The 19,681-nt window shown below is 31.2% G+C and overlaps 2 protein-coding genes across 2 annotated transcripts in view; both read right to left on the minus strand.

The window, feature by feature from the left end:
- The window catches only part of LOC143072831 (G-protein coupled receptor 83-like), a 99,020-nt gene extending 94,813 nt beyond the window's left edge, over nt 1-4,207 (minus strand). Inside the window, exon 1 of the mRNA XM_076247938.1 lies at nt 3,952-4,207. The gene's annotated coding sequence lies outside the window, so the exon portion shown is untranslated. The remainder of the gene's footprint in view (nt 1-3,951) is intronic.
- Nucleotides 4,208-12,283: 8,076 nt separating this feature from the next.
- LOC143072828 (uncharacterized) overlaps nt 12,284-19,681 on the minus strand; it is an 81,243-nt gene continuing 73,845 nt past the window's right edge. The window contains exons 6-7 of the mRNA XM_076247931.1: nt 15,370-15,455; nt 12,284-13,009 (exon numbers count right to left, since the gene is read on the minus strand). Of these exons, the coding sequence (XP_076104046.1) occupies nt 12,980-13,009; nt 15,370-15,455 (116 nt within the window). The 3' untranslated portion in view covers nt 12,284-12,979. The remainder of the gene's footprint in view (nt 13,010-15,369; nt 15,456-19,681) is intronic.

Here is a 19,681-nt window from a genome sequence, read left to right on the forward strand (position 1 = left end):
AAGAGGATTTGACTGAGTAAGTGAAATCTAATAAAAATTGCAAGAAAAACAAGTCTATCAAGCAATAAAATACGGGGAAACCTTTCAAGATTTAACTTCTACATTTGTTTTTCTCAATCCGTAAAATGGCTTATGTCAAAGTTTCATCCAATTCTGTGAAGATTTGACAAAGTTATTGATATCTCAATTATTAAAACGTTAACCCAGACACTTTCTCCTTTTTTAAGAAACAAAACAGAAAAAATGAACAAAATGTTTTCAAACAAAATCTCTTGATACGAAATATGCTTCTTGACTTGTTGGTCGCTAAAAGGTTTTGGCATAAATTTTATAGAATTCCATACATGTTCGAAAAAATATATTGATGTCTAAATAAAACTTTTATCACAACCTGACTAAAAGTTGAAACCAATAGAATGTAGGATCGCTACTTGTCGCTTCCACAACAAAATGACACAGTCTAAATAAAAACCAATGTATGCAATATTTCGCATTTCTAATGTCGGTGGTTGATAATCATTCTTTCAAACATACATGTATCTTCAAATTATTATTAAAATAAAATAACGTGATTTTGTTATACTAATATTTTTTAGTGAAAAGTTCTTTAGGGCACTTACACTCGTATGCCATGTATATCATGTTTATAGTATAAACAATCATGAGTATAAGTCAAAGAAAGTAGTAGACTCAAATTATTAACAACCACTTCAAGTTTTCTCTTATGGATAGCTGTAACATTGGTAATCATACCACATCATCTTAATTTTATATTAAAAACAAACATACGACCATCATAATTGGAGTAACCAACAAGACTTTAAAACTGGTTTTTACTGTGCGTATCGTGTGTGTTTGTTTATTTCACATTGGTTAGAGATATAGGGGTTGTTTAGATTTTTCTGTTGTGTCGTAGTTCTCTTCTTATATTTGATGTGTTTCCCTCAGTTTTAGTTTGTAACTTGGATTTGTTTTTTCTCAATCGATTTATGAATTTTGAACAGCGGTATACTACTGTTGCCTTTATTCATATTCAACCTCGCGGCATGTATGCACCTGTTCCAAATCAAAAGTATTTGGCTTGTTAGTCTTGTGTGTGTGTGTGTTTTTTTTTTAAATCAATGTATATGTTTCAGAGTTAAGTGAAGCGTACTTTTCGCTGAACAAGTAAACATTTGTGTTTAGGGGCAAGCTAAAGCCCGCCTCCAAGAATTGGATTTTCCCGGATTTTTTTTTTTTTTTTTTTTTTTAAACTATATTAAAAAATGTGTTATTCACATACTTAATCTGAAACTAAAATCTCAACACAAAACTTCGACATAAATTATCTAGTGAGATGAAAGATGTTTCATTCAACATTAAATCAATTATAATACGCCATAAAACTAAAATTGGCATATGAAGATAGCTCGTAAAATATTTATCAAATTTCAATCATATTCATGCATGTATATCATATTTAATGAAAACATACGAATGATTCAAATGATTTGTATTTCAGTCTTCATTATATAAGTTGAACACATACTGTCAATATATGCCTATAAAGCATTTACAATTGATTAATACAATGTATATTCGTCATATGCGCATACTATTACACATACTAAACAGTGCAATCACGTGAGATAATGCGCGAGTATGTATAAAATATAATAGATTAAGGCAATAATAGTGTGTCGCTGTTCGACAGCCCCAAATTACAACACTTGTTTCTTAAATGATCTACAAATTCCCTACGAATGACAAAGTCGTCTTAAAGATGTTTGCTGCTCGGTTTCAAAATAAATAACTTTCCATAAAACTAGTAACTACTGATAGGGGATTAATTGAGGAATCAAAAAAGTAAAAAAAAATATAGGGGTCAATGTGCTTGTTTTCGAGATATTAGCCATTGGAATGTTGGCGGGAAAATGTTCTCTCTTGATTTTTCATAGCTTTATCATTGACCAGTTAAAGTTCTCAAAAACTATTAAAAAATAAATAAGATTTTATAAGACTTTTACAAATGGCTTATATTTACATATGTAAAAGATTTATTATAAGAAAAATGGGGGTTCATGGGCAAAACTTTTTAAGGCATTCAAATGGATAAAACCAGAAGATTTCGAAACAAGATTGTGTGAGGTAGACGAAATTGACCTTAAAACGATCGTATTGTCTTTTGGTGTCCAAAAATAGGCATATCGTACATATAAGGACTTACCTAATGACTACATAAATTTGGAATTTATTATTATTATAATATACGAATGAAACTGAAAAATGTATTTTTTTGTTAGGATAAACAACAATTTTACCTGGCGTAGCCGTGCGTAAAATGTTTTCCTGCAATTATCTTCGACAAATGGCGTTTTAATGGAAAAGACCGTAAAAAAACAGTAAACTTTCCCTTTTTTCTCCGCAATAGACTTTCAAAAATATTTTATCTAATGTGAATTCGGAAAATTATGTGAAAATATAAGACAGTGGCAATTGTTACCTTTCATACCTTAAGTTTCATTGATAAAACGTAATATGGACTGGTCCAGTGTCCAGTATGCAGGTCATTTAATTTACTGTACACATTCACGCACGGTCTGGTTTAATCAATATACTCGTACGAAAAGCATGAACAGTTTGAAGGTAATCAAAAAGAACTTAATCCAATCAAATTGTATAAGATTCAATAACAATGTCCAGTCCACATTATATTAAGTAATAGGGGTAAACTGGGTAGGGAGAACATGACAGATATTTCAAGTTGATATTTATGCAATAACGAATTAAATTTGTCGACCAAAAGTTTTGCTACAATTTCAAAAATATATCGTTCTGTATTGGTATAGTTTTCGGACCTTTCATTGGCATATTTAAAGCTATAAAAAGTTTGAGCTTCAAAAGTTCACACAATTATTGACTTTATACAGAAAATTCGTCCTTGTAAAACATTTAATAGTTCACAAATGGTACATGATTTTAAAGTAAAATTATTTCTTAAAACACTGCAAAAAAATTCATTCATATTGATAAAGTGGTATCGTCACAAAGTGCGTTGAAATGAACAGTGGTATAGCAAACATCGAATTTCCTCACAAAATGTTATCACACACTATAGATAAATCACATTTAATGATTTGAAAATTTATAAGCAAAATGCATTAAAGCGTTTGACGTTTCTGTCTTCTTGTAATGTAATTGTATGTGTTTGTTTGTATTTTTCTGCTGTCTTCACTTTTCATATACCTCCCATACATAAATTCTTTTCAACTACAATAAATAGTAATCAAAGGTACCAGGATTATAATTTAATACGCCAAACGCGCGTTTCGTCTGCATAAGATTCATCAGTGACGCTCAGAATAGTTATAAAGCCAAACAAGTACAGAGTTGAAGAGCATTGAGGACCCAAAATTCCAAATACGGCTCAAAACACGACACTTAATCTTTCTAATAAAGTAAGCAGAAGGAATTTGAAAAAATCAATTGACTTCGTTGAGGCTAGGAAATATTATATTTCAATCGCAATACATTACAATGATTTTTAAATGTTTATTATCATCAGTATCTGTTTCAAATAATCATAATACTATACATACTGTGCTTTCTAACTTTTAATTGTTTAAAAATCAGTTGTTCAAAGGAGGAAAGAGATGGAACCGGACATTTGCTTCATATCTTTATTTTCCTTCAAACTTTTAAAAAGTTTTTGATTTCTTATTTTCAATGTGGAATTTATTCTTGACTCCAATTTCTTTTAATTTCACGATTCCGTAAGTTCAAAATAAAAATATTAAAAAAAAAAATTTGAGCAATTCAAACCTTCAGTTTTTTTGTTTTGTTTTGTTTTGTTTTGCTTTTTTTTTTTTTTTTTTTTTATCTTTTTACATCTATCTTTTATTAATATTTCAGTTTTTAGTAATAAAAGATAAGTAGATAAGTCAGGGATGTTATATAAATTAACTGTCTCACCTTGATCAACTTTTCTGTCTATTGTTTTCCTGTTAAATCCTTTGTAACGGTGTTTAATTGTTTTTTTTTCGGTACCTTAATCACTTTCTGTCTTATCGCATTCTGGTTCCTTAAATCAATACGACAATCTTATCGTATTCCATCGCACAATATGCTCCAACCCTCTTGAGATCGTTGTATTGAGGAAATGTTGCGTGCGCTTCAAATTAACGAAAGATAATTTGAAATTAATCAGTAATAAACACAACAATTGATACCTGCTAAATCAGATGTAACAACTTGAAGCTGATCAGTTAGAATAGGCTTGTTAGTCGTAAACTATACCTTTTTGATCAAAGTTGTTAACGCCATCTGCTTATTTAAGCATAAGAAATTACAAACTCTTGAATATATGACATTGTAACTATAATTTTACTTGTTCGTTATATTTTTATGTATTTGATTCGTCAATGTTGCATATTTAATGGTTCATTGACGCAGAACACTGGCAATGTCATCATCATTGTTATTTCTTCTATTGTTAAAGCGGAACCGTTTCAGACTGGAACATACAAAATTGATTATAGAATGGCAACATATTGCAATTTGTAACACCCACGAACAAAGACAAATCTTTATATAACGTTTTGTTATGTATGTATACTTTTTCTTGATTTGTTACGATTTCGAAAGTAGACAGATTAGTATTTAACTATATTCTATATGTTTTGTGTTTATTTTTATCTAGTAAGGAGTATTTCTAATCAATGTATCATTCTACTAAGCAAAATGAACAGACGTTGACGCAATTTCTAACTGTTCATTATAATGTTCCTTGGATGAGTTTGGCTAGTATATTTAGGTCTTTTTATGTCATGTAGATCTTTAACTGTTTCGGTTTTTATACATTCTCGTCTAAAACTATTCGACTTTGAGATTTCCTGACGAAGGTAAATCTAGAAAAGCGCTTCTGACGAGTGCAATCTATCAAGTGTTGTTTTTATTTTGAGGAATATTTTGAGCAATCAAATGTTGATGCGCTCACTAACAACAATAACTAAAATACACAGCTCCAAAGAAAATTCAAAACGGAAAGGTCCTCATCAAATGGCAAAATCCAAAGCAGAAACACACCAAACGAATGGAAAACAACTGTCATATTCTGGACTTGAAACAATTATTTTCTTATGTCAAACATTAAAGATAAAGCCTAGTTTTTGTAACTTAACCTCTCACTTGTATGACAGTCGCATAAAATTCCATTTTTATCGACAATAATGTGTGAACAAAACAAACGACATAATAGGTAAAAATGTCAAAAATAGTACAGCAGTCAACATTGTGTTAAAAAACTTAATTAAACACAAACACAAACGAATATTGAACAAAGAAGCACAAAAAGGCATATTGACTAAGTACATAAGCAAAAAATAAATGCCAAGAATACAAATGTTACCATAGCACAAAAACACAATGGTGTAATGTACATATATCAAACAATGCCAAACGCAGCATGCATAGATCTGATTCCCCTATCTGGGTAACTTTTATGCTTTATTGTTTATCTACTCTTCAACGTTTGGCTTATATTTTTGATTGCCAAATATTTTTATCTTGAACATCAATAAAGAGACATTTATTGTCAAAATTCGCATTTGATGCAGTAAAATGTGAACTTTAAGTATTATTCGGACGCAAGAAAAAGTAATTACTATATATCTTATCATATAGTCATGCCTACAATGCCTAATTAACTGATTCAAGCATACAGAAGAGCAGAAAAGTTATACATAGGGAACTTTATATTGCTGAGGGCACAGTTTCAAGTTTTCATACGTCTCTATAATTTGACTGAAGTAATTTGTATTTAATATGGCCTAGTTTATATCAAACCCTGCAGTCGTTGTTTAATCAAAAGCAAAACTTCTAATGGGCATGATGAAATTTGATTGACAAATCATTCAATTTATCCTTTTCAAACACTTCAAATTAAATTACTTGCGTCTAAAGGATGTCACGGAAACCTACGCTGATTATGTATAAACCTTTGTATGGATTAACTCAGTTGTTCTCTTCACTCTAAATTCTTTTTTAAAAATTCTAGGATTTTTTTATAATCTTAATGCCTTTATTTATTCAACACAACTGTAAATTCATCAATTTATTTCAAGAAAACTGCATATTTTTAGTATTGAAAGATTAATTTTCCAATTCTTCACTCCTTTATCAAGACGGTGAGTGGGATCATTTTCCCATCCTTTGATATCTAATCAATTGTTACCTCAATTGACTCAAGCTCTCGTGTTTTTTTATGTCTTACACAGAGACTTAAAAACAAGTTGGTAAATATTCTAATTATCAAAAGGTTGACTCCTATCAAAATATACATAAATGTATACTCACAGAAATTGAATACTTAACAAAAAGTATAATAAAACATGATTATTGTCTATCATAACCCACCTCGATCGCACCATCACATTTCCATTTTCATTTGACCACGAAATCTGTATCAAAACCCTTTTTAATATGGTTTTGCTATGACCCCTTATTATCGCAGACGATCATATAATGCGGAAAATCTATAAAATATAACAAGCATCAAGTCGATATACATTGTACAACGCTCCGTGTGCTTTAAAACTATACAGTCTCTCCTGCGTGATTATGTTCATGTCATATTTCATGATAAGGTGATGTAAGTATAAAACTTGTGCATTAAAGCAACTGTATATCCGAATTTTAACGAGTTACAAGTTCGACACAAATTGGTTTTTTAAAGAAACTGGTAGGAATTTAATGAAAATTCAAACATAGGGCTGAACCTGATGATCAAATGTACCTATAAGATAGAAACGAAAAAAAAACCCTATAGAATTGAAACTCAAATATATTCGAGACGTTATTATTGAAAACATAGTTGCAGAATGGCAAGCACATTTTGGACATTATTTAAATAGGAAAATAGAATTAAGCAATTTGAAGAAGAAAAAAATACACTGACAGTACAATAAAATAATTCCGATGGAAATGCATTCAAAATATAACATATAAGGGAAGTGAACAAAAAAAAACAATGGCTAATTTGGAGTGAATGTTTTGAATTGCCACAAAATAACTGGCATATCAAAAACACCTGTTTTGTTATTTGGTCATCGTAAGTCTTTTGAAAAAAAACCAATTTGTGATAAAAAAAAAAGAATAGTTTTAAAATTTAATCCGGTAACGTTTTAAGATTTAGTCTGGTAATGTTTAACACAAAAAAATATTGATCAGCATACTTGTATTCCAATTCTGGAAGGCAATACTTGCCGATTTCATTCTACTTGCTTACGATAGCGATAGAGAAACTTTCTTTGTTACTTATGATGAATGAACCAATAGTAATCCTTCTTATTCAACCCAGTTACCCATTCGTTTATCTAAACAGCAAACCTGTCTTTCTATTTAATAAACTTCTCTTCCATATGAAATTCCAAATAATGTTAGGGTTTTTTTTTTTTAATATTTTCAAGAATTCCCTGCATTTCAATCTCATAAGAGTACATAAGAGCACATAGGTAATATTCAATTTGGTACTATGAAATTATGATCATCATTTGAAAGTTACCTGCTTTTCACACGTGGGCACAGGTTTTAATTTTATATAATGCTTTGACATGAAAATCACTGTCGATTTGATAAACTTGATTTATTCAGAAGATTTTCCACATCACCTTTAATCCATTTGATTTTTAGCTTTTAATTTTTAACAACATTTGTTTTATTGTAATTTAATTGTGATCCCGAAGCTTTTCATATAAAGTTAGAACATCAAAAGATATTTTTTCATCTGATTTCTCATTTTTATTTCAATTTTGTCTGTCATCATTATCAGCAAACATGCATAATTTAGTTTCAATACTTATTTGATCAGATAAATTTATAATGACAAAACGTTCTACAGTTATCTTTTGAAAAAAACATTTGCAGCGATTTTGTAAATTATGAAACCTACTCTTTTCGCACTGTTTCCATTGCAAAATTATTTCCAGATGAAATTGATTAAGACAAAAAAAAATAACGATAGTCTTAATTTGTCATAATTACATGGTCTGAATGAGCAGCTGAAAGAAGCAATATTCATTAACTGGAAATAGAAATATATCCAATCTTATCATTTCTCTTATTAATTTCTAATATCTCTTGTCAATGTAAGCAGTTAAGTCATTCCTAAAATTGAATCATTCAGCCATGCCAATTTGATTATTTAGACATTTGTATAACTCTATTTCTTTATTGACCTTCAAGCAGAGTACAAAAGATTTCGGTCAGCACAAATCTTCAATCGTAATGAAGTTGTGATTGTACACAGTGTTAAGAAAAGACAGATATTTTTTTTAATGCAATTTACATAATTATGGTTACAATTGCATATTTCTAGTCTAGGACTATCCTTAATTATTTTAGTTCAACCAAACCGATCTTCCACAGTTTGTGTTCATAAAAGTCAATTACGTGACTTAATCGTATTGAGAATGAATTTGAATCAACTTTAGTGAAAAAAAAATCCAATGCAAGAAAATCAAAATCTCATCTGAACAGGGTGGTGCTTGTGCATGTGTTTAATAACAAATATATAATAACCAAAGAGAGGTGAACGATACCAGAGGGACATTAAAACTTATAGATAGAAAACGACATGGCTAAAAAAGAAAAAGACAAACAGACAAACAGACCAACAATAGTACAAAGACACAACAAATAAAACTAAAGACTAAGCAACCAAAGGTTCACACGGTGTTATTATTCTGGTGGGATAAATTGCTGTTCAAAGGTAATACTATTCAAATATTTATGCTGAAGGAATGGTTGATGAATTTGATAATATCCAATGGTTATATAGGGTCAATTAACAATCCCATATCGTATGATGCCTAGTTTCTTGATATAACTATTACCAGATTTCATAGTAGTAACACTTCGGGTGTCAAATGATCAGTATCTTTCAAACCTTCTGGAGCAGTTGAGATTCCCCGTAGATTTTGGTGGGGTTCGTCTTTGTCAGTCTTTAGTTTTATTTGTTGTGCTTTGTATACGTTTGTTTGTTGGTCGTTTTAATTTTTTTTCATGGCTTTGTTTTTCGACTTATGAGTTTGAATATCCCTTGTTATTGTTCTATTATAACTTTTGCATACTTTGAACGACAAAATTATTTTATATCTCTACCTGTGTGACGTTTACACTCTGACGTCAAACGCGCCATTCTTCACCATCGTTGATGTTAATCTAGCCATTTTGTAACAGGACTTTAAATATTTCAATCCTTTATGAGTTGATTTTAACATACTTAAATAAAATACAAAAATAAGTAAGCAAAAACTTGATGTATGCATTTTTATGCTTCTTTGTTAAATATTTGTTTCTGTTTGTTCTGCCGGATTAAGATTGTGACACGGTGATGACTGCTGTGTCCCTATTTTGACAATTGTACCTAGTACATGTATATGTCCATTTGTTTTCACGCATGATGGTCAATAAAATGGAATTTGATAAGACTGTCAAACAATTGAGAGGTTTAGCACTATAAAACTAGGTTCGATCCACCATTTTCTACATAAGAAAATGCTTGTACCAACTCGGCGATATGACAATTGTCCAGTCGTTTGATTAGTTTTATCTTTTAGTTTTGACATTTGATTAGGGACTTTCCGATTTGAATTTTCCTCGGAGCTCAGCTTTTTTGTGATTTAAATTTTAGGTATTTGTCACCTCTCTCTTGTCACTCATATATATTAAGGGAGTTTTATAATCGGCAGCGTTAACGGTTGCAACAAGTTTGAAGAATGTATGGCGATACATGTAACATGCATACGATAAATACTTTCGTTGTTGTTTTGTTTGTCGTTGCTATCAACTACGACTGTTGAGGATAATAGCCGTCGTAGATAGCTCGCAACAGTTTGTATGTTCATCGTCCAGTTGCAGTAGCGCTGGTATATACATGTATAGTAAGGCGATAGTAGTTTTCATATGTTTAAATCTCATAATTCACACATCAAGGTAACAAACACAAACTGAGCCCAGAGGGATACATAGGTTTCAGATATATACACATGTCTTTTTATCGGCAGTCAACAATAGTTTCGAATTTGTTACAGTTGACCTTAATGTTACTAAACAATGGCAACAATGTTGGTTTCGTCTCTTGTATGTTCTCTAATAGTACAAAAATATCATTGTCTATATTCGAGTTAATATTCTGTTGGGGAAATTATTTTCACTTTCATCGCGACCATTCCTTGTCATGTATGCCTAGTAATACCTTCGAATTCTATACAGGTAAAGCTTGTTTTTTCTACGATCTGTAGATCCACATTTGAAGCTTCATTAGAAGGGATGCTGTAAAAATAACTTTTATTTACTTTTTCTCAGTAATATATCATTCCCTGGACAATTTTTTAAACATATATGAAAATATACAAAATACGACTTGAAATATAGAGTGTCAAAAGGGATGGGATTATCGCGATATTTACAATTTCCTGTCAAAAAATGTGTTCTAGATCAACTACCTTTAATTTAATTTCCGTCCGTTATACGTGCCATCAGGGTTTGAATCCCTAATTTATTAAATTTATGTTTGTATAGTTAGTGACATTTCTTCCCTGTTTCAAACTGTTTTCTCTTCAATTTGGTTTGTTTTATGTTGTATATATCTTAGTTTACAGGCTCTTGTCTCTAGCAAAATAATCTACATAATCCTGCATACCTTAAGTTTATGGTATACATGTATAAATTATGTGTAGGAGACAAGTTTGTGTGCTCAATTTTACGAATTTTAAGACTATATATTAGAGTCAAATTAAGTACATATAGATTATGATCAATTACGTTTTGCTTCCACCTTTATCAGTTTATGCACCAAATATCTTCTTTAAAGATAGTACTGGTTTATATATAACAAAGGAAATATTCATTTGACCAAAAAGGTCAAGATCTCGGAATTTTCCATCCAGGTAAACTCAAATTTGTCCATCCAGATAGACAAGATACACCCCTCAATTGTTTTGTCAATGTATTTGCCATAACCAGAATTGGTTTTTGTCTGTTTTGCAAATAAAAAATTATTATTAAAGAATCGACTAAGCTCTTCATCATGATATTTATACTTAATCATTAAATATCCATCAGGGTATTTATATTATAAAAACATGCTTTAAAATTGGTTTCTCTTTACTTCCGTAAAACGTATCATTTGATCTATTATATGATATTTGTTTTGTTTTCTGAATACCCCTTCACCATCGATTCGACTAGCCTAGGATGCTTATTATGTAACAATCTGACTGATCGAAAGTGTCAGAGGTCACACTGTGTAATTTAAGGCAATTCGAAATGCACATACCAATGGGACAGGGCAATTGTATTTAATACAATTAAAACATGTGTTACGTGGCATATAATATTCGGAAACAATTGCATAATAGCGGTTTTCATTAAATAATGATCATTTCAGATATATGAGAAGGTATTAGACAGGTATGTTTAAATTTATATTTACAGATGGACAATAGTATCATTTTAATATAGATAGCCTATAACCTACTAGAAGATACAATCACCATTACCTGTTACAACTCATGTTACTTCATTTAATTTACTGATGATTGTGTATAACATATTAAAAAAACATACATACAAGTTTGTTTTTTTTTTTAATTTTGATACAATTATAAATCTTTAAAGCTATTTGCAATTTTTATATATATTATATAATATTTTGTGCGTAAACAACACAACCTGTTTCGCCTATTCTTTTAAAACCTTTTATTTCAAATTGGAAGGACAATATAAAATTGCCTTCGATTGACAGATATGTACCCGAACGTCAATTTATCTGATCAATGTTCCTGTCCACACGTGGGTTTATTAAGGGTACCCAAGCAACTCTCCATGAGACTCAAACAGCCGGAATCATGGAGGCACGACTGGGAGTTTTCCCTTTGTTGCTTGTGACAGTCCTTCAGGGAGTAGTTGGTAACTTTTAATTTTAAAGATTTTATGTAAATATAATCTGTGTGTAGATATTTGAAAGGTTTGTTAGAGTTATTTCCTTTTTGAAATTAAATACTTATGAAAATTTGTGCATGCCTTTGCACTCAATGATCATTCTAATTATAGGATGTATAAAATTTGAACATCGGCTATGTACTATTGCATTATAAGATCGATATTTGCTGAATTATAATTATTATTTGTTTTTATTCTTCAATTTGATTGTTTTATAGGGTTTTTTTTGTTGGAAAAGGTGGTTAGTGTTGGGGTCGTTGTTCCAAGTAAAAAAATAATATTGGTTTACTGACTAGCAGAATATGTTTCATACATGTATATTAAGGTTGAAAAAAAATATTATACATAATTTACTCAGCTTTTTTAAGTTTTTAAGAGAAATATGATATACCACTAAGGTCCAGCTCTCAGTTTACAGAGGATATAACATTTTTTGCAAAAAAGTGAATCATTTTGCTATACAAACAAAATTCTAACTTTCTATTCATATTTTTCTTTTCCAACTGACTGTATATTTTTGTCAAAATATAATAAAATTGTTCACAATTATCTTTTTTTTTCGGAAATCAATTTTCTTTTATCTTGTTTTATCACAATATAATGGAATTGGAATCGTTAGAGTTGTGCATGCTGTTAATCTATGCCCAGCTCTTTAGTGCAAAAACACTGTACGTGACGATCCTAAGTTAAGTCATTGTCTAATGTAGCCAGCTCTCTCAGTGCCAGCAGTATGATCACTACGGCGAATACGTTTTCCTTGTACGTAACATTGTTATAAGTGTCACTATCGATTCAAATAGGCATCACATTTTAGTGTCCATCCATCATGTTAGTTTGTCTGGTAGATGGAGACAAAAACATCTTTATGGCATCGCTGGGCTCACTGTCTTGAAAAACACGTTCAAGAGTATATACATGTAACCATGTTAAACAATAAATAAAAACAAAATTTACAATTTATATCACAGATCGCAGGGTTTTCTTCTTTAGCATCCAACTATTTCTCAAAACAATTGAAAAACTCTATCTGAAAAAATAATAATAGCAATCATATGTAAATATGTTTATTCTATTCTATGATTCAAATACTAGTAGCCTGTATCATTATCATATAACCTATTCAAAAAAAAATAGTTAGACAGCAACCACATAATACTGACAAAAAAATGTTAGCTAATAGACCAAAGTTCATAACAATCTTCCCATTTTGACTTCCTATAAACTTTGGAATTACCGCTAAAGACCAAAGTTTACTTTACCATGCTTTATACTTGGTCATTTCGTCAATATATTTGATTTATATCATATATTACAATGTCAGTTATTCAATCTAATTAAAAACCGATCTCTCATCGCTCCTGTTTCTGATATGTCGCGTGGGAGATCTAACGAAACCCGCTGGCCACAGACCACAATTAATTCCTCTATCAGTTCTTTATAACCTTTTGCATCATTAAAAAAATTGCACCATGCACTTTTGTCCAATTTTTTGTGTGTGTAATGTATTGTCCTAGTCCAAATATATATCCAAAATTCAGAAAGATTGAAGCAATCACTTTTACAAATTTAGCCAATACACATCCATACCCCTATTGACAAGTCAAGAGATGTTCCGAAAACTGTAAATATCACCTTTTTGCACTTGACCTAATCACTCATTCCATATCAAAATCAGTTAAAATACAACCTCCAAAAATTTATTTGACCTCTCTTCTTTCATTTCCACCCAAAAAAATTTAAGGAATGAGTGAGGAAAGGAAAGAAAAAAAATTAAGGAAAAATACACTCTAATTAAAAGGAACTATATTCGTGGACAACGAAAAGCGGGGTCATTAATTGTGGTCTTGGGCCCGCTTTGAGGTCACATGTGAGTGACCTCGTAAGTGTGTCTTTTTCGACCAATGAAATTGAGTCTTCCACGATCTTGGAAGTTAAACGTAAGGCAAAGGGATGTAACTCATTTTATTTACAACGAAATCGTCAGTCAAAATAATTCATAAACTTTTTTGATTGGCTTATTAATAGGTCGTCAACTTATTTGCATATCTTTCTTTATAAATTCATAACTTTTAGTTCACTCACATGTGACCTCAAAGCCGGTTTCGTTAGATCTCCCACGCGACATATCAGAAACAGGAGCGATGAGAGATCGGTTTTTAATTAGATTGTCAGTTATTTAGAGAATGTAATGTTGACGCATCGTAAGAACGGCGTGCACGAAGTTGACGGCAACTATAAAATACACTTTTAAAAGGAGTTTTATACAACCGTGCTTTAAATATCTTTATAATGGATTTTTTTTATTATTAAATTATGAATAATAGCCTTTAAAATCCACATTACTAGTAAGGCTATCAAAATTAAATCATTAAAGTTTGAAACGAACATAGAGAAAACGGCAAAAATATGTGAAACTTGTAAACTTGAATAAGCATAAAATAGAGATCTTGATGTAAAATTTATACAAATTCAACATATTTTCCCAAATTTTTGTATAATAGATTTTTTTCGGATTCGAAATTTCACGTCATACGAAATCATTCAGCGCAACAAATTCAATAACGACCATCGTGGATGCGTTTTAGATGTAGTTCGTTATGCGTAAGAAGTAGTAATTTAGAGGAACTAAAATACGAAAATGGAAGAATCGAAAAAGCAATACCCTGAACGTTTATGTTAAAAATTATGTGATAAACTAAGGGTCCAGTGCTTTTGTTACAATTATGTTTTTTGGAGGAAAATGACGACGTCGTAATGATTTTAGTAATTTGAAGACGCTACGTTTGTGGACTCATCTTTATGCACGCCGTCTAACTCTTGGTCACGAAATTGATGCTCGAAACTACAAATCCAGTATTTTGGGTGGTTGAATTCTGAGTTTGAGGACAATAATCTTATTCGAAATTTTTATAACCACAAAGCCTCGCTTCATTCTGCGTTCATGCAATTCATGTTGTTGTTTTCACTGGTGTTGATTATTCTAACTGAAATTAAAAGGCTTGAACATCGTTTAACTACTGATGCATGTTACTTGACCGTGCTGGATGAATTAACAATGATTGGGAAATGATATAAGTAGTGCCAAAAATACTTTATTTTCAACGTTTTTGGTCTTCAGCTTTCAAATATTCTGCTATGAGCGTTTTTGATGAAGGTAAATATAAAAGTGCGCTTCGGACGTATGAAATTTATAACGTATTTTTCATTATATTTTTTTTAATTATAAATCTTTTAACAAGCATAATATTTAGACAGAGGGCAATTTTTAACTTAAATTCTACAATATAGTAGGTAGAACTTAAAATTAAACAAAAATATTTTTCTCCCAATTGAATTTATATTGCATTCCTCTTAACTAGGTACAACTGTTCAAATTAAAATACCTACCGAATCTACGTATCCTACAAAGCCTGGTGCATACTTAGAATCCTTCCCTATCTCCATGGCACAGGAGGAAGATTTTATTGTCGATACTAAAAACAAGAAGATTTACCCATGTTTGAAATAAATCAATAACAAATATTTTAAAATGAACATGAAAATGACAACGACCTCGGTTCATTTTAACAGATCTAGAAAATTGACATTGATACATTCAATTCTTATTTTAATGCAACATAGTGTGTAACGTTCATTTTGATTGGATAACGTCACTTATCTACATGGCATCAATTGACAATTGATGCTATGGAACGTATGCTCAAGCGCATTAGAATAGAGATAACGATATTGTATTTTAATCTCCGACGGCATCAATTAAAGATTTGATTGTCGCAAATACCCGTTTACTATCTCCGCTAATGCGTCGCCAGTAAACTGAATTTGCGACATCCAATTGATGCTGTCCGAGGTTAAAATACAATATCAGTATCTCTATTCTAATGAAACTGACAGAAAACAACGTTAAAACATGTATTAAAAAACTGTTATATATACAGTTATCTCCTAATTAATCTATGAGTTTGACTGTTCCTTTGGTATCTTTCGCTCCTCTTGTAGTTAAGTAAATAAGTACTTCGAAACAAGGATAATAACATAAGCAATATGGTCAGTCAAGATTTCATTCTAATAACAGATGGACGTCTAACTTAATATCAGCAGCAATACTTTTTGTTATCGAAAAACTATAACTCTATGCTCTGATTCTGTACTATGTGATCACTTATTAAAGATTATATACCTATGAAAAATAGTCGTATCATCCATACCAGACATTTAGATGTCAAGGGTAGAATATATAGATATAGGACGATGTGGTATGAGTGCCAATGAGACAACTCTCCATCCAAGTCACAATTTATAAAAGTAAACGATTATATGTCAAGGTACGGTCTTCAACACGGAGTCTTGGCTCACACCGAACAGCAAGCTATAAAGGTCCCAAAAAATACTAGTGTTAAACCTTCAAACGGGAAAACCAACGGTCTACTCTATATAAAAAACGAGAAAGACCTACGAACCACATAACCAAACGACGCCTTCTGAGCATCAGATTTCTGACTTGAACAGGTGTAAATAATTGCAGTGGATCCTCCCTCCGCCTGAATCCCGATTCCCTCCGCCTGCGTCCCGGTTCCCCCACTCCGGAATGGTCCGGACCACTCCGGAATATTCCGGACCCAGGTGAATCCCGATTCCCTCACTCCGGATTTGTCCGGACCACTCCGGAATATTCCGGACCTGGGCCTGAATCCCGATTCCCTCACTCCGGAATAGTCCGGACTGGTCCGGAATATTCCGGAGTCACCTCGGCTCCGGACTCCGACCACTCCGGAATATTCCGGACTCATTCACCATGCCCAATTTTGAAATTGCCGTCCAGTCCGGAATATTCCGGAGCACATTTTTATGGCCTTTTTGTGTTTCAGGAGAACGTTTAAATCAAAATCAAGGAAACATTCGTAAAAATAACAGATTGAAATCCCTTTTCGGTGCTTGAAATTAAAATTCAGTCTAATAATGAGTTCGTGCAGTGACAAATGTGTGTAGTATTTTCATGATGAGAGTTATACATTAAATAGGATTCCAATAGCTTGTTCCTGTGATGATATATATAAAAAGTGACAAGAATAAGAAAGAAATATTCAAGTTAAAATTTGTTTAACAATTAAAAAAGAGAGATATATGAACATTTGGTATTCAAATAAAATATATCTTTCTTGTATTTGTATACTTCAAATCAGTGCCCTTTAATGGGTCGATACATTTATCACGAAGCACTTTCTTCACTTCTTTCACATTCAAAATAAATTTATTGTGGAATATAGAGGTCGTGATGACTATAGAAAATAAACTTTGAACATCAGGTTGGTCAAAGATTAAAATTTACTTTTTGTGGTTGTTGTTCCTTTTGTTTCTGGTAAAAAAATGATATCTGATTTTTTTTAACTTTAAATCGCAAAATAATTCTGGGATCTGTTTTACTTCTGAAATGTCTCTCTTTCAAATAATGGTGTCGTATATGTCCACTATGAAAAGTTAAACAAAACATAAATCTGACTCGTTGTTGAGGGCCTTACGACAACATACAGAGGATAACATTTAGTCATTGACAATCTTACATCTTACATAATATATAACAAAGTTTAAACTATTGTCATGAAGAAATAATTACATTAGATGTATGTTTCATTATACATTATTCTATTTGGCTACATTGCAATCTCGCGTTATTCCTTAGTCAACTTCATAACACAATAACATTTATCATTCATGATGACACGAGGTTCCACAAGAAAGTGCACATGTAAGTTAAATAAAAACTTGATGAAAACCGTGTTTTCATGATCCTAACTGAAAGAAATGTAATAATAAGTATTGAATGCTTCTTTTTGTAACTTCATAGGATTGTAAAAGCGTTGACCGTGTGCACATTTTTAGACTTGTTTAGAAATTTACAATTTTCGCACAAAATGTACTTCGGACTACGCTTTTACATCCCAATGAAGTTACAAAAAGAAGCAGTCAATTCTTAAATAATGGTTTTTAAAAGCCGATTAGAAAAACAAATTTGACAAAAGCAACCGACCAAGGTTTCACATAAGCACTACATGTGTCTCTGGAGTCTCTGCATTGTGATTTCACATTGATGTTGATTACAGAAACTCAATGATTATCATTATATAAACAAATGTAAATAATTTTTTTTCATTATTTTGTTTGAAATCTGTGATAAAAGAAATACGTTTTATGATTGTTAAGTGACTTATAGACCCAATGGGTCGGGTGTATTTTATTGTGTATGTAAAATTCTATCAGATAACCTTTGGAGCAGTTATCAGTCTTTGAAGCATGCTCACTAAGGTTCTTTTGGTGACATCATTTTCCTATTGGTCAAAACTTTTTTTTTTTGCTTTGACCAACTTTGGAGGAGTTATTTTCAAAGAATTGATAAAAAAAAAAGAAAACAACACATAAGTTTACTTTCTAGCTTATCTAGAGCAAAGCATCATGTCAGGCATTGTCATTACTAAAAAACAATAAATTTCTTCTAATCTGAGAAACAATTCGACATTTTAGCAAAATGTTTTACTAATGATACTGATGATCCACCAGAATGTTATATAATAGAACCATACAAATACATGTACATGTAATAAGCAAAAACATGTACATGTAAAAAATACGTGGTATGATTGCCAATGAGACAATTCCCCACAAGAGACCAAAAGGACACAAACATTACTTCAGGTCACCGAATGGCTTTGACAATGATCGAAGCTCACATCGCATTGTCAGCTATAAAAGGCCCGAAATGACAATGTAAAACAATTTAAACGAGAAAACGGCCTTATTAATATACAACAAAAAAAAAAAAATACATGAAAAAATATTTTTTTTATGTGTTGCTCTCCTAGCTCCAAAATGTATCCTAAAATCAAAGATCTGGAACATATTCTATCGTAACCATTTGGTAATTAATGCAATTAGTGTCTCAGTTAACACAAGTAATATTATAACACCATATAGGAAAAACACAGAACTCCTTTTGTCATATTAAACACTGTCAAACATCCAAACATACTATCCACACTCATCTGTGTCCACACTTGTTGTGTATGTAATATATATTTTGAACTTTACTGAACTGATATATTACACATGTCACTATAATAAAAATTACTTACTTACTTACTGTAAACTGTTTTACCAATCTATATGAAGACATGGAAATGTATCAAAACAACCAATTATCTATCTAATTGGTTACAATTTTACCTAAAAATTTGTGATTTCAACCTATATGTCTATGTAAGGAATATTCGGAACGCATGCTCATTCCGCCACAATGGCGATTATATATCACCTAACTTCATTCCATTTCATATTTATATATATTTCTTTTTGTTTGAAATTGGATTTTCGCCGTTTGCTATTTATAAGAATTATGTATAGATTGGAACTAGTATAACAGTGGTTAATGTATCATACATATATATTTTTAGGCCTACGCATGAGACATAAGAAATCTGTACAAATTATTAATATAAAACATAGTTACGCAAGGGAAATGATATGTTATAAGAAGCTACTTATCCCATTTCTGTGTTTGTTTCGTTTGTAGCAAAATGATTTTAGAGTAAAGATTCCTATGAGCAAAATTTAAAGACGTTTGATGATCAGCTATTAAAAGGACAATAAGAAGTTTCCCTTTCCAAATTGTTTTTGTTCTTGTATTTTTTTCCACACACAGACACAT

This window comes from Mytilus galloprovincialis, chromosome 4 (assembly GCF_965363235.1).
Source record: "Mytilus galloprovincialis chromosome 4, xbMytGall1.hap1.1, whole genome shotgun sequence".
Classification (NCBI taxonomy): domain Eukaryota; kingdom Metazoa; phylum Mollusca; class Bivalvia; order Mytilida; family Mytilidae; genus Mytilus; species Mytilus galloprovincialis.